This window comes from Quercus suber, unplaced genomic scaffold, assembly GCF_002906115.3.
Source record: "Quercus suber isolate HL8 unplaced genomic scaffold, Cork oak 2.0 scaffold_78, whole genome shotgun sequence".
In the NCBI taxonomy this organism is placed as follows: Eukaryota; Viridiplantae; Streptophyta; class Magnoliopsida; order Fagales; family Fagaceae; genus Quercus; species Quercus suber.
The window spans coordinates 389,025-404,809 of NW_027069543.1; the positions used below are offsets into that span (position 1 = coordinate 389,025).

General features: G+C 33.4%; 1 protein-coding gene across 1 annotated transcript; it reads left to right on the forward strand.

The window, feature by feature from the left end:
• The first annotated feature begins 3,838 nt into the window (after positions 1–3,838).
• LOC112001943 (scarecrow-like protein 9) lies at positions 3,839–7,290 on the forward strand. Its single transcript, XM_024034118.2, has 3 exons — positions 3,839–4,143; positions 4,447–6,944; positions 7,054–7,290. The coding sequence occupies exon 2, from the start codon at positions 4,599–4,601 to the stop codon at positions 6,861–6,863; it is 2,265 nt and encodes a 754-aa protein (XP_023889886.2). The 5' UTR covers positions 3,839–4,143; positions 4,447–4,598; the 3' UTR covers positions 6,864–6,944; positions 7,054–7,290.
• The last annotated feature ends 8,495 nt before the right edge of the window (positions 7,291–15,785 follow it).

Genomic DNA, 15,785 nt, shown 5'->3' on the forward strand with positions numbered 1-15,785 from the left:
TACACGTTTCTCTATACAATGATTTGCATTTACACACGTACCTAAGCTTAACTAACCGGACAATAGTACAATCTTGGTTGTAAGTTGTAACCATTAGAACATTCTCATCAAAGATTGTTCTGAAGCAAGTGAGGTGGGAAAAACCTTGCTATGGCTGGGTGAAACTAAACACTGATGGCTCATCCTTGGGGAATCCGGGTTTGGCTGGCGGTGGAGGTCTCTTACGAGATGCAAATGGCAACTGGTTAGGGGGTTTTGCTAGAAGAATTGGAACAGCAAACAGCTTCACCGCTGAGCTGTGGGCACTTCGAGATGGACTTCTCTTATGTCGGCAAATGAATATCCAAGCTGTGGTTATTGAACTAGATGATAGAGCTATTGTGGATGTTTTCAATCATCAAGCTAGAGCTAACACTGTGGTGTCTTCAATTGTAGATGATTACAGGTACTTAGCTACTCAAATCCCTCAAATGAGCATAAGACACATCTACAGGGAAGCGAACAAAAGTGCTGATTGGCTTGCCAATTTAGGCCGCATGTTATGCTCTGTTTTTGAATTTTTTTCTGATCCGCCTGTGGATCTTATTTCTATGTTGGAGGCTGATTGCCGTGGGATGTATTGCTATAGGCAATGTACTGAAACTGTTTTCTCTGTTTAGTTTTTAATGAAATCCAATTTCTAAAAAAAAAAAAAAAAGATTGGATAAATGCTAAAAGCTATTTTTAGCAACAAAACCACTAAAAATGTCCATACATCAATGGTGCTAAATTTTAAATTTTTTAGCACCTTCCTACAGTAGGATGTTACTAACACTCTACTGTAGCAAGTTGCTACTCATTTATTATTATTTTTTTATTCCCCTTCTCTCTCTCCCCTCAGGTCTCACTCCCTGGTCTCTCTCAAAAAGAATAAAAAATGATAATTTTTTTTTTTTTAATGAAGTGGTAAAAAAAAAAAAAAAGTTTTGATATTAGGTGTATTGTAAAGTGATGCGTTAAATGTTATAAAGTTGATTTTTTAGGTGCTAAATGCTAAAATTTTTAAAACTCTATAAAAATGCTCTTATACATATATAACAAATAACAAAGGTATAACTTACTTTAATTAATTTAAACTACCATAACTGAAACTACTATAAGTATTGACGTGAACTACTTAATTTGTCACTTAGCCCTTTGTTATTAATAATGTCTAGGCGACGAGATGATAATAACTTAACAAAGCGTCTTATAATTCAACTACTATTTTTTAGTTTTTTTAGTAGATACTTTTAAAATACAGATCCTCCTTTCCCTAGCTCCCTCCCCCAATGCCCGAATTATCCAAAAAAATATATATATTAATGACTATATAGCTCAGTCAATTCCTTCTTCTTTTAAAAAAAGAAAAAAAAAGAAAAAAAAGAAAAAAAAGAAAAAAGAAAAAAAAGCTCAGTCAATTCCTTACTTGGTGAGGAATGACTTATAGCCTGGGATTGTACTGGATATCATTTGTTCCATTATGAGTGGGTTTGGATAGCAACATGTTTGTGTTGCTATTTGTGTCTGTGTTTCTTTAGTTGGGTCTCATGCACTGTTTACGGGACTCACAATTACCTTTTTCAGCAAATATAACTTCTAACCTAGGTCCCACATACTATTCACATATTTAAAAATTATTTTACTACAGTGTTTTAATTTTTAAGAATAAGTAGTATCTAAATAGACTCAAAAATCAGCTTTTATCTCGTGCTACTACTCATCTACTCTCAACAATTAATATTGTCTATATCTCACATAACGTAGCATGTTGGATAATGCTAGACTGCTAGTTGGTCGGGCTCCAGAAAAAGACAGTTGCAAATTACTACGAATAAAAAAGTTTTAGATTTGATGCCCTCAACCAACAAAATTAGAAGTTGGTGTCGTGTCACTTCAATTATACAAGGACTGCTTAAACTGAGGTTACCAAGATAAAATTGAGTTTTACCCGGATGTGCATTGATAAAAGATTTTAGCAATTGTGAACAGTAAATTTGTATTTATAGCAATTATTGTAGTAAGTTTGTATTTATTTTTTATTCATTTTTATTCTTACTTCTCTCTCCTCTCTGAGTCTCTGACTCTTTCATTCATCTGTTTATATTATTTGATTGTATATTTTATATCATCTTATTGTGCTGTATATAAAAATAAAAAAAATGAAATGTTAGTGTATCGTTTAATAAGTAAGTACAGTAAATAAAATAGTTTTTTAGAGTATAAAATAAGTATTTTTTTTAAAAACCTTTGATGTGAATACTTTTATAAAATAAGAAGTTTTGACATTTAGTTCAGACTTCACGTTCACATCACATCACTTACAAATATAAATGAAAGAATAAGATAAAAAATGATGACAAGAGTTAAAGATAAAAATAAAAAAAAATTCAATCATAAGGAATCAAAATAAATTAAAATACTCCAAGCATAAAAGAATAAAAAAAATATTATTTAGTAAAAAAAAAAAGAAAAAAAGAAGAAGAAGAAGACAAACATAAGGTTAATACTTAATAGTAGTATAGTACTGTTTTTTTTTTTTTTTTTTTATAGGAATAGTATAGTACTGTTTCACACCTTTCCCTTCCTCGTACAAAAAATTCAAAGTACAATTGCAAAGTCTTAATTTACCGCTGTCACGAGGAAACAATGGAGAGTTTGTCAAACATGGGGGCGACCACGTGCACTGAACATCCAGAAAAACCCAACCATAAAGTCTCATTATGTTTTAATAATCTTGACTTCCCATTACATGTTTACGCACAAATAAAAAAGAAAATCAACAAACATGTTCTAATGGTCTGGCCAGAGTCCACTTCAATTCCAGACCCTACCTTTTATAGTGAAAATTAGCACCAGCCAAGTCCATGCTATCTCTCTGCACACCAAAAACCTTCCGAGTCAACCTACTCTCTCTCTCTCTCTGACTGTGTCTGTGCATCCCAATTCAAATTTCGTCTTCTTCTCAGCGACCCATTCTGCTTTCTAGATATGCCATATTGCTTAGGTTTTTCTCCAACCCAAAACACTGTACGATAATTTATAAGGCTATTTATATAAATATATATAATTTAAATAAGTTGTAGGACTAAAAGTGCAGTTAAGTGATCTTTTTAACTTTCATATATAGTAGGTTAAAGGAAGTTTTTAGCAAAATGTTTTGTTTATTACACAAACTATTTTATATATACCTCAAAAAGCAATTAATACCTTGATGTAAAATTATTGTTTTCAACTTGAAAATTATGACTTTAAGTCAATAATTAAGTTATTTTTTGGATGATGTGTAATACCATTTGTATGTACTAAATGTTTTGTTTATTAGGCAGACTATTTTATATGTAACCTAAAAAGCAATTAAAACCGTGACATAAAATTACTGTTTTCAATTTGAAAACTGTGACTTAAGTCACCAATTTAGTTATCTTTTGGATTGTGTGTAATACTATCTGTATATATAACAAGGGTATTATCCAAATATAGATTAACACAAAAAGAAGAATAAAATTTATGTGTACTGAACACATGTTTAGTGTATTAATGTATTGGATACAATTTTAACCCAAAAACAAAAACTAGGGCTCCATGCCATTGCTTGTCCACAATCCCGACACCCATGAGCTCGGGGTAATTTAGGTAATTCGACATCAAAAAAGTGAGACTGAAAGTGCGCTAGTAAAGACTCAGATTTTTTTTTTTGGATGAAAGTAAAGAATGAGATTGTTCGTCTTCACTTAGAAAAAGAAAGAAAAAAGCAACAATTGGCCGCCACATCAGACAAACAGTCTTTCTCTGCTGGACAGATGTCGTTTTAGAACAGGCTGGAAAACCAGCGCCTCAGTGCTCCATAATGTAGAGGAAGACAGGATTCCGGGTAACCTTTTAAGATTTTGGACTGGTTATAGCCGGTGACATTTTAACTAAAACGGAACCCGAAATCAACGGCTGTGTTTGGTCGAGGCCGTCCTGACTAGAAATAAATAAATAACTACTCACTTCTCAGCTGAGAAACAAACATTAATAAATAAATATTTAAACAACAAAAGTACCCTGTGGTGTCTCTCAGTGTCGTTCCACTTCTCTCTCTCTCTCTCTCTCAAGCTCTCAGCTTTGGCTTTCTTTAAGGTACGCTTTATTCTTCCATATCTCAGTTTCACTGTAAGCGAAGCATGATATTAGTACTTGTTGTTCATTTACTACTAGGCCTATTGAAGTTATTTCCTATTCTGCTTTCATGCTCCTAAGAAATAAATACTGTGGTCGTCATTTTTTTAAGACTTCACTGGTAATTTGGTAAACTATGGTTAGTTCTACAACTTCATAATTTTTTTTTTAGAGAAAAAAAGTTTAGTGCTTAACAAATCTGAAATTTAAGGCTTTTTGACTTACGTTTGGAGCTGTTCTTATGTGTTTTAATGGTTTTTATAGGATTGAAGGAACTCTTTTATTCTTTTATTTTTGGTCAAATCAAGAAAAGTCGTTGGGGGAAAAGAAACTTGGGTTGCTTGTGAAAATTTAATCGGGATTGAGGTTTGAATTTGGGTTGTTGAGGCGGAGTACTTTTGATTGAGCTCTTGCAAATGGATTCACATTTTAGTGGATTTTCGGGTTCCAATAATGGAGTCCAATTTGGCAATCCATCCTTTTCAGCTCTTTCAAATGAAAACCTTGTTGCCAGGCCCAGATTCGATAATGCCCTTTTAGATCACAATGTTAGGGGATTTCATTTCCTTGAATCCGATCAGACTCCGAGTCATATAGCCCCAACCTCGAGTGTGAACGAAAGGGAAGATTCCCCTGAGGATTGTGACTTTTCCGATGCAGTTTTGAACTACATAAATCAAATTCTTATGGAAGAAGAAATGGAGGACAAGACTTGCATGCTTCAAGAGTCTTTGGAACTTCAAGCTGCTGAGAAATCCTTCTATGATGTTCTTGGGAAGAAGTACCCCCCATCTCCAGAACATAGATTGACGTATATTAATCAAAACGATGGTAGCTCAAATGATCATCACCATGTATATTACACTAATTATTATCCCAGCAGTAGCTTTTTTGGTGATAATAGCTTAATTCAAAGTCAAGGAGAAGAGTATATTATTTCCCAATTACAAAGTCATCCGCTTTATAGAAATCCTCAGTCATCTTATAGCTCTTCAAATAGTGTGATCAGTAGTAGTGTGGATGGCTTGGTAGATTCTCCTAGTAGTACGCTTCAGGTGCCTGATTCAAACTTCGAGAGCCAATCTGTTTGGCAGTTCAGGAAGGGGGTTGAGGAGGCTAACAAATTTCTTCCCAGTGGGAGTCAATTGTATGTTAATTTGGAGGCAAATGGGTTGTCATATATGGAGCCCAGGGCCAGGATTGGCAACTTGGAGGTCAAGGTGGAGGGAAAGGATGAGGGGGAGTACTCACCTTCTGGGTCAAGGGGAAAGAAGAATCCTTACAGGGAGGATGGAGATATAGAAGTTGAGAGGAGTAGTAAGCTAGCGGCTGTCTTTACTGAATCTATACTGCGGTCTGATTTGTTTGATATAATTTTGCTTCATAGTGCAGGGGCTGGTCGTGAGGCCTTGAAAGCTAGGCGTGAGGCCTTGGCAGCTAGACCTGAGGCCTTGCAGAATGTGAAGAGCAAAATAGCGCCGCTGAATGGAAAATTAAAGGGAACTAATAGTGGAAGGGGACGTGCGAAGAAACAAAGAGGAAAGGAAGTGGTGGATTTGAGGACCCTACTAATTAATTGTGCCCAAGCTGTTGCTGCTGATGATCAGAGGAGTGCAAGTGAATTGTTAAAGCAGATCAGGCAGCATTCTTCTCCCTTTGGGGATGGAAATCAGAGATTGGCTCATTATTTTGCTGATGGCCTGGAGGCACGCATGGCTGGTACTGGCAGCCAGATATATAGAGGCCTAGCTAGTAAAAAATTATCTGCTGCCGACACCTTGAAAGCTCACCATCTACTCCTTGCTGCATCTTCAATCGAGAAGATGTCTATTTTTACCTCAAACAGGACAATAATGAGTGGGACAGCAAAGGCAACCAGGGTACATGTCATAGATTTTGGTATCCTTTATGGTTTCCAATGGCCCACCCTTATTCAGCGGATCTCATGGAGAGATGGTGGGCCACCAAAGCTTCGGATTACTGGAATAGATTTTCCCCAACCTGGCTTTCGGCCAGCCGAGCGAGTTGAGGAAACAGGACGTCGCTTAGCAAATTATGCTGAGACTTTCAAGGTGCCCTTCGAGTACAATGCTATAGCAAAGAAATGGGAAACCATTCAACTTGAAGAACTTAAAATTGACAGGGATGAGTTCCTTGTTGTTAACTGTTTGTATCGAGCTAAGAACTTGCCTGATGAATCTGTTGCAGTTGACAGTTCAAGAAATATCTTTCTCAATTTGATTAGGAAGATCAATCCAGATATTTTCATCCATGGGGTTGTAAATGGCGCCTTCAATGCTCCTTTCTTTGTTACCCGGTTCAGAGAAGCATTGTTTCACTATTCTGCACTTTTTGATATGCTTGAAACTATTGTTCCTCGTGAGGATCAGGAGAGGATGCTACTTGAGAAAGAGGTGTTTGGCAGGCAGGCTTTGAATGTTATAGCATGTGAAGGCTGGGAGAGAGTGGAGAGACCAGAGACATACAAGCAATGGCAAGTCAGAAACTTAAGAGCTGGGTTTGCTCAGTTACCTTTGGACCGTCAGATTTTGGAGATGGCAATTGATAGGGTGAGGACAAGCTACCACAAGGATTTTGTAATTCATGAAGATGGCCGGTGGATGGTGCAAGGATGGAAGGGCCGAATTATCTATGCTCTTTCATGTTGGAAACCTGCTTAGTGAACTTCAAAGGGATCCATATTTACTTGGGGTCTGCCTTTCGTCTCCATGGTATTTGATAATGATGAATGAGGACCAAAGGTAATGCTATTACATTTTCTTTTTTGTTTTATCAACCTCTCTTTTGCAGTTTCTCTCTTCTGTGGTTAATCTGCTTATCTTGTAACTTGTTTAATTGGTAACCTTGCAGTTAAATGTGGTCATACTGAGAGGAGGACATTGATAAAGCAGGGATATGCGATTCAATAGTAGCAGACTCGCAGATTTAAATTATGAGACTTTCTCACCAGAAATGTTGTATTATAACTACTCATTTTCAGTCTGGCTGAGTGTTTGTAACATGCACATATAGTCAAATTGATATAGAATGTAAAGCGGGAAATATGTGCTACAGAAACTGAAATGGAATAGTAGCTTCTTTTCGCAATGTTAGGAGCCTTTGGTTTGCTGCTGCTGTTAGGAACTCTCTCTTTCCCTCTTTCATAAGCAACTTTGTTAGCTGTTTGATGAATTTGAGACTATATATTGCAATAGATCCTTTCGTCTTTGAGCAATGGACAGTAGACCTTTACTTCTCTCCGTGCTCAACATTGCCTCATGCTTTGAGGCATTGCAATGTTACCATGCTTTTTTATATAAGTAATATATACAAGCCTCTCCACATGCGCTTTTTTTCTCTACTTACAGTTTTGATAAAATAAAATAGATTAAATTTAAGTATGAGCTAAGGATGAAATTTGTATAAAACTTAAAAGAAAGAAAAATGACTGATATATGGAATTTAAATTCAAATTAATTTTGTTTCTACTATTTTAGTCATCTTATTTATATATACTCATTTAATTATACCTTTTTATAATTTTATTGGATATTTTGGATAGTTTCAAAAAGTGGACACAATTAATTTAAATTAATTAAAATGTTCATTGAGCAACACTTGGTAGATGCAATGCAAAATGGAAATTTCAAGAACTATTTTCCCAGAGCTTTCTTAAAAATTCTTCTAATGTGCAAATTTGATTGATGCAAATGGAATTTATGAGTAGTGCGCAACTTGAGCTCTCTGTTCACATCTTTATTATATTTAATACGCATTGTCTAATTGCTGTTTGGCGCAAATTGCAGTCTATGTCAACTTCTCCACCAGCAGCGTGGGCACACCTTTTTATTTTTATCTTCTTATCACACAATTTCATGTCGGCGGGACCCAAACGCGTTTTGTTTTTATGTATAATATGTTAATGCGATTACACTTTTTGTTTTTTTCTTTCGAATCCGATATAAGTTGTTTTCCCTGTCTGTGTTAGTGTCATTAAGCTGACTGTAGGAATTCCTATATTTTATTTACATTTTTGGACCCGCTACTATTTTATGATACACAAATACCAATTCTACAAGCTCATGCTCTTGATTTAAGTAATTTTTATTCTTTTTTTTTTCCCTCATAGTATTGGGTATCAATTTTACAATTAACTGTGATGAATGGATAATTTTGTGATATTTTATGTAAGATGTTTTTAAATAATGTTGTACAAACATTATAAAAAAAAAAGTAAACTAAATTAGAGTAAAAAAAACATATTCATTTTGAGATATTAAAAATTAGTTTAATAGATTTATTGCATATTTGTAGTCTTCTTAAGGTAATAATATTATTTTTTAAATCATGAAACAAAATATAAATGCAAAAGAGTAACATGACTATAAAAATAAACTAATTTGTGTTGTATTCACATATTTCATACAATGAAATGAAAGTATGTCAAATTCTCTGACCGTCTTCCACTCATCGATAGTGTGATATTAAAACATGGTGTGGGCAAGTATGTATGCATGTGTCTTATAGATGATTTAAAATTAAATTATGGTAGAATTTGGTTTTACATTGTGCACCAAATATTCTCTCTACTTATATATCCACAACAGAAACTATCCAAACAAATATATAAACCTAAATCATATTTAAACCTCTAATTTAAAAAGAAAAAAGAAAAAAAAAATTGCCTATAAGGGTTTTGGCGTCTTGATGGTGATGGGAGGCCGGTATCACAGAGGTGGTGACCCCTCAAATTCGTCTTTCTCTTTCTTTCAAATGTTTTGTTAATCTCAAGTCTTTTATATGGTAATAGTGAAATAATGCGTTTTATTTAACAATCCATAACATTTTTATATCTCTTTATTTCTTTTCAGGGCTTTATCTAGTTAATTATTACAATTAGTCCTTACTTATTTTATTTTTGCTTTTTTTAACGTACTAAAACAGTGAGTATGCTAAAAGACATGAAAAATAGAGATAGGTGTGGTGTAAACTTAGGCAATTAATAAGATATTAATGAGATAACAGTAAAATATGTTAATGTAAACTTTTAGATAACAGTTAAAAAAACTTAATGAAAGAGGTAAAAAAAATACTAAATACAAAATTAAAGCGTTACTTGACAAAACCTCGTGAACTCATGAGGTCTTTACTTTATATATATATATATATATATATATATTTTGACATTGATTGATTACATGATTCAGGTCAGGCTTATTCGAGTTGACTTGTTTGCATAACATTTTAAATGACTTGGTCAGGCTTATTCGAGTTGACTTGTTTGCGTAACATTTTAAATGACTTGAGTCACAAGTCACAAGTCACAACCACGCATTTCTGTACCTATGGTGGAGGAAATCGAATCATAATATTGGAGCAGGAAAACTGGGTTGGATCGGAATGCCAATTTGACTCGCCATTAAATACTCACAGAATTTCATGATGAAACTCAGCAAAGTTTGGTCAATCTGGGTTTCTTTTCGTAACAAAAGAATTAAAGAACTGAAGGACCTTTTAGGCTTTTAGCTACCAACAGGGTTTCTTTGGTTTATAGTGTTGCTCAACCAGGGGCGGAGCCAGGAATTTTTGTTTGGGGGTCAAGTTGCAACGCTAATATGTTTATCAAGACAACTTCCACACCCACACACACATATATACACACATGCGTGCTTTTTATTATATATACACACATATATATATACACACTTTTTTATTTGATAAATTATATATATACACACACCCAACAAAAAAAAAAAAAAAGATTTTAGTATTTTCAATCAAAATTATTTTTGACGGCGATCTTTCATAAATAATTCATTTTTTCCATTTTCATAGTCAAAATCTTAAAAAGTTTCATTTTAAACACAAATTATCAAATTTTATGCTAAAGTAAGTAAAAAATCTTTTAATTGAACTAATGAAATTTTCAAAAACATGAATGATCCAAAACTTGGAGAAATAAGTTAGGCTCCAAACATATTTAAAGCTACCTTGCTTTAACACATTATATGGCAACTAAAGACACATTTCATGTGTAGTTTTAGTGACAAAATTTTTTTAATGGGTCAATGACTACTTGTTAATCGTCACATAACGGGTTGAAAAATATAGATTTAAACATGTTTGATACCAAATTATATCAAATATTTAACAGATATAAAAGCACATTTTACAATAAAAAATAGAATTGCGAAAAATAAAGTTATATCTTTATAACTATTAGACCAATTATTTTTTTTAAGAGTATTATTGGACTAATTCAAATATTTGGGGGGGGCCAACTCTTATTTTTTAGACTAAATTTTGAAAACATAAAAATAATTGTATATATATTTTAAAAAATTTTAAAATTTTGGGGGGGCCATGGCCCCCCACCCCTGTACGTGCCTCCGCCCCTGGTTGCTCATTTGCTTGCTAACTTTGCATCTACAGAGAGTTTTTTGTAATAATTTTTTTCTCCCTCCTTTTGTTTTGTTTTGCAGGAATTGAGGAGGGATGTGTGTGTTTTTTTTTTTTTTTTTAATGAATATCGTGTATTATAAAAATGAAAGAATTTATTTATTTATTTTTTTATAGTTCTACTTCTACTCTTTCATGTAGGAACTAATTAGACTAATGTATCAATTATATCATTTTATTATTTAGAGTCTGGTTAATAAGTATCTTTAAAACATTTGCAAGATTAGCTTCAGCGTATAGGCAATTAAAGCAATCGCCTAATGCCCCTAAACAAAAGATTCTCCTCTAATGTTATATTTTGATTAGAGACTTATTTACCCTTTTAGTTAAATTATAAAAAAATTTAAGACACCTTTCATTAGTTAATATAATGCATTGTATACAAAAAAGACCTCACTTTAATTCAAAACAAATAAACTAGTTTGTAGTATATACTATAGAATCTCACTTTAGACACTGTCACATGGGTTGACGTGATAGATATCAATCACCATTTGTAAGTTTATTTCAAGTTTTTATTTTTTTATTATTATCATTTTTTTATTTTAGTTAGTTGATTTTTCCCATTTCATTGATACTGGTTTTTTTATTTTATTTTATTTTATATTAATTTTATAATTTCAAGTAATTTATTTAATTTGTATTGTTTAAGAATATTTCCATCAGTTATCCTCAAGAATAATCTATGTTTTGTATTAGTAGTAATTTATTCAGTAATATGTGAAGTTTAGAGTATAAAGTGACCACATCATTAATAAAGTTGCAATCTTACTTTTGATCAATTGACTCTACTATTCTATACTTTGAATTTTATTTTAGTTAAATTATAATTTTATAATATAAATTGTGTTTCATTTATTTGTAAATAAATTTTAAAATTATAAATATCTACTAAAAAATATTCATCTAGATATGATTTTTTTTTTTAAGAAGAAAGAGAAAACTAGAATAGCAAATTGAATCTATAGATAAATTTGTTATTAATATTAAACAAGACACAACAAAAAATTTAGGTGAAAAATATCAAATGAACAAGAAATTCATTAAAGAGATTTAGAAGATAATAATGAAAATAGTCTTAATTAAATAAATATTATTTAGTTAATATTTAAATATAAAAATAAAATAAAAAGGCCCATAAAGTTTTCACCTTAGGCCTAAAATTGGTTGAGCCGGCTTTAGGCATTTGTTAATAGACTATTTCAAGAAAGTTTTAATATCAATTTTATTAGTTTATGAGAATTATAAAAAGCTGTTAAAAATAAAAATACTACCTAAATTAACGCTTTTTGGGCATCCGATGGAGTGGAAGTTCTTGATTGAAGTCATGAGAAAGATGGGTTTTTGTGAAACATGGATAGCCATTATCTTTCAATGCATCAGCACAATCTCTTACTCTATTATGGTAAATGGTGAGCCGAAAGGAGATTTTTATCCTACACGAGGAATTAGACAAGGAGATCCACTCTCCCCATATCTTTTTCTTTTATGTTTTGAAGGACTGAATAGAATGCTTCAACAGATAGCAAAGGAAAACTTAATAAGAGGCTACTCATTATGCAAGAATGGACCTTGGATTACTCACTTATTCTTTGCAGACGACAGTTTGCTATTTTGCCGGGAAAAAATGGAGGATTTACAAGTTATTCAACACATCATATACAAGTATGAGCAAGCATCGGGGCAACAAATCAACCAAACCAAGACTACATTATTTTTCAGCAAAGCTATAGTCGAAGAGAAGAAAAGGGAGGTTTTAAATTTCCTTAGAGTACCGGAGATCAAGGAATATGAAAAATACCTTAGTTTGCCTGCAGTTGTGGGGAGGAAAAAAAAAAGGCAAGCCTAAATTACATCAAAGAAAAAGTGTGGACAAAATTACAAGGTTGTAAGGAAAAGTTTTTGTCACAAGCAGGAAGAGAGGTGTTGCTAAAAGCGGTGGTCCAAGCTATCCCAAATTTTGCTACGAGTTGTTTCATGTTGCCTGTGGGACTTTGTAATGATATTGAGATGCTAATAAGAAAGTTCTGGTGGGGAGAGGTGGTGGTCAAAGGAGAATCCATTAGAAAAATTGGGAAACATTATGTAAGCCAAAATTTGATGGAGGTATAGGTTTCAAAGATTTGGCTAAGTTTAACAAAGCTGTGTTGGGAAATAGGTATGGAGGTTGCTAACCGACAAGACATCATTATTCTTTAAGGTGTTTAGCACAAAATATTTCCCATCAGGTTTTGTTTTTGATGCAAAGAGTTCTAAAGGATCCTATGCATGACGAAGTACTCTCAAAGCAAGACTAGTGGTGCAAGAAGGGATGCTTTGGAGGATTGGGGATGGAAGTAGAGTCTGTGTATTTCACGACAAATGGATTCCGAGAGTGTTTCCTTTGATGGTAGCAACTCAAAACCAGGAGTTTGTAGATGATAGCATGGTGTCTAGCCTCATTGATGTGGAGATAGGGGAGTGGAATGGGTAGCTGATAGATCAGTTAATCTCCCCTTGGCTAGCTCAACGTATAAAAGTCATACCACTATGTTAGACATTGCAAGAAGACTGCATAATCTGGCCACGAACCAAGGATGTCAACTATTTGGTGAAGACAGGGTATCAAGTACTTGAAGATATAGAAAGAAGAGAGGAAGCATCGGGTTCAGATCAGGTAACTCAAAGGAGTTTTGGGAAGGGTATTTGGAAGTTAAATATTCCAAATAAAATACGGATCTTCTGTTGGCGAGCATGCATTAACTCATTACCAATGATGAAGAATTTGTATCATAGAAAAGTTGTGGCCTCTCCATTATGCACTGCCTATGGTAAGTCAGAAGAGATAACGATCTACCGAGGGCACGTGATTAAAGTTTTGGCAAACGGGGCATAGTTTGCACACAAGCCAATTCAAGGTGAGTTACAACTAGACCGGTCCCAACTCTCCTATCTAGAATATTTGGGCCACAATATAGTAGGAGATAGTCTAGCCCAAAATCACAAAAAGGCCCACCACAACAGTCATCACTTAAAAAATGGGGTAAATTACATATTTGGTCTTTATCCTTTACACTAGATTTTAATTTAGTCCCTAACCTTTCAGTTGTGTCAATTTGGTTCTTAACCTTTTAATACCGTGTCAATTTAGTCCCTACCATTATCTGTTGGATGGAAAAGTCTGATGTGTTAGACAGTCTAAATAAAAAAAATAAAAAAAAATTGGCACATCAATTAATGGGTCATTGGGTTTGTTCACTTTTTTAAACTCTGTTTCATTGTCTTCTTCATTTTGTATTTTTCATTGATATGAAAAGCTATGGCATTACTAAGAATTAAGGACGCCCATCTTAAACTTCACAAATCAGTTATAACTTATATCCATCAACCCTTGTGCTTTGGTTTCACTTTCTTTCACCAAGAACCACCCTCCCACATCAAATTCTCACTGGCCCATTTGTACCAAAACTCACAATGACTGATCTTTTCCTTCAGATCTCACCGGCATTACAAATGGCCTCATTTCCCCCATTCACCAAGCAACCTTTTTCCCTACACAAAACCTTCATCTTCCTCATCATTTAATGGTGTCAAAAGATGACTATTTTTTGGAAGATAGCTAATTTTGTACAAAAGTTTTTAAAAGCAAAAGTTTCAAAGCAATTGAAAAGATCATCGGCAGTTTTATTGTTTCTAATTTACTATATGGATCCAAAGTGTAAAGGGTGGCCACATTCCCAGCAATATGTTGTCCTTTGACTTAACTTATGACGAGTTTGTTTGTATAAAAACAAGAATATAAAAATAGTAGTGCCTTACCTTTGAAGCAGAGAGAGAGAGAGAGAGAGAGAGAGAGAGAAACGTGAAGGTTGGTAGTGGTCTAGTGAACCCTGTAGTGCGGGTTCACTGGGTTGTAACAAAGATCCATTTCTATTAGGAATTTTGATCCCAAATAGCCTCTCGCATACACGTAAGTCTAATTTATTTATTTATTTTTTATTTTAATGTAATCCGATGTGGTAGTATATGTGTTAGTCCACGTGGCAAAAAAATAATATTTATTTAGCTCTATTAGTTACGTCAGTATTTTCCATCCACCACTTAACACCAAAGACCATTTTGACACAACTCCAAAAGGTTAAGGACCAAATTGGCATATTTGAAAAGTTAATAACAAAATTGAAATTAGCTGTAAAGGTTAGGGATCAAATTTGCAATTTACCAAAAAAAAAAAAAAATACACATATCAAATACGCAATTATGTTTTTTCACATTTTAAAATATGTTAGCTAAAATATAGTATCAAACATAATTTTTTGTATTATGGGTACTTTAAATATGTGTTTTCACAACGCTTTTTAAACTACAGTTTTTATATGATTTTGAACACCAATACTTAAACACCGCTACCAAACAAGCCTAAAAATACAAAAAATTAGAAGCATTTTTAACCAAACGGATTCTCAGTTTTGAAAACTTTCAACTGCACCATAATTCAGAAAGAAAATGCACCTAGCTTTAAATTTTATGAGTGAATGACCTTTTATCGGTACACCGTACATGTCGTAAACCACTTCGATTATCTTGCATAGCTTTTTGAAGTAGTGGACACCCAACTCAAAATATTACTACTCTTTCAATGGACAACATTTTCAATCCCTAATCATGATTCATGGCCCTGAATCTGATTCCTACACGGTTCGGCTGTTCCAATGATCAAGAATTGACATTTGCATGTTTTCAATGGGTATTCAGTTATTTGTACTTGCTGTTAATACCTTCAATTTTCTTTTCTTAAGTTTGATCATTTGAAGGTTAATACCTTCAAATATAATTTCTCATGCCAATTAGACTTCTCATTTCCTTTAATTTTTTGTTTGATTAATGAGATTGATTCTTTGCGATGAATCTAGCAAGCAAATAGTAATTCTAGTACAACATAAAAAAAATCCACATTTTTTGCCACAATTATCTTATGTGATATTGATAGACTACTATGATTGATTACTTGTTACTTTTATATGAATTAACAACTTTTTCTCTACCCTTCACTTAGGCAGTCAAGGCAAAAGCGATAGATTTTTTTAATAGGGTCCTAAAAATTTTGAGTGTTGGGGTAAAGGCTTGCACTTGTGAAAAGAGGAATTGTGGAGGAGGAGAGCTGC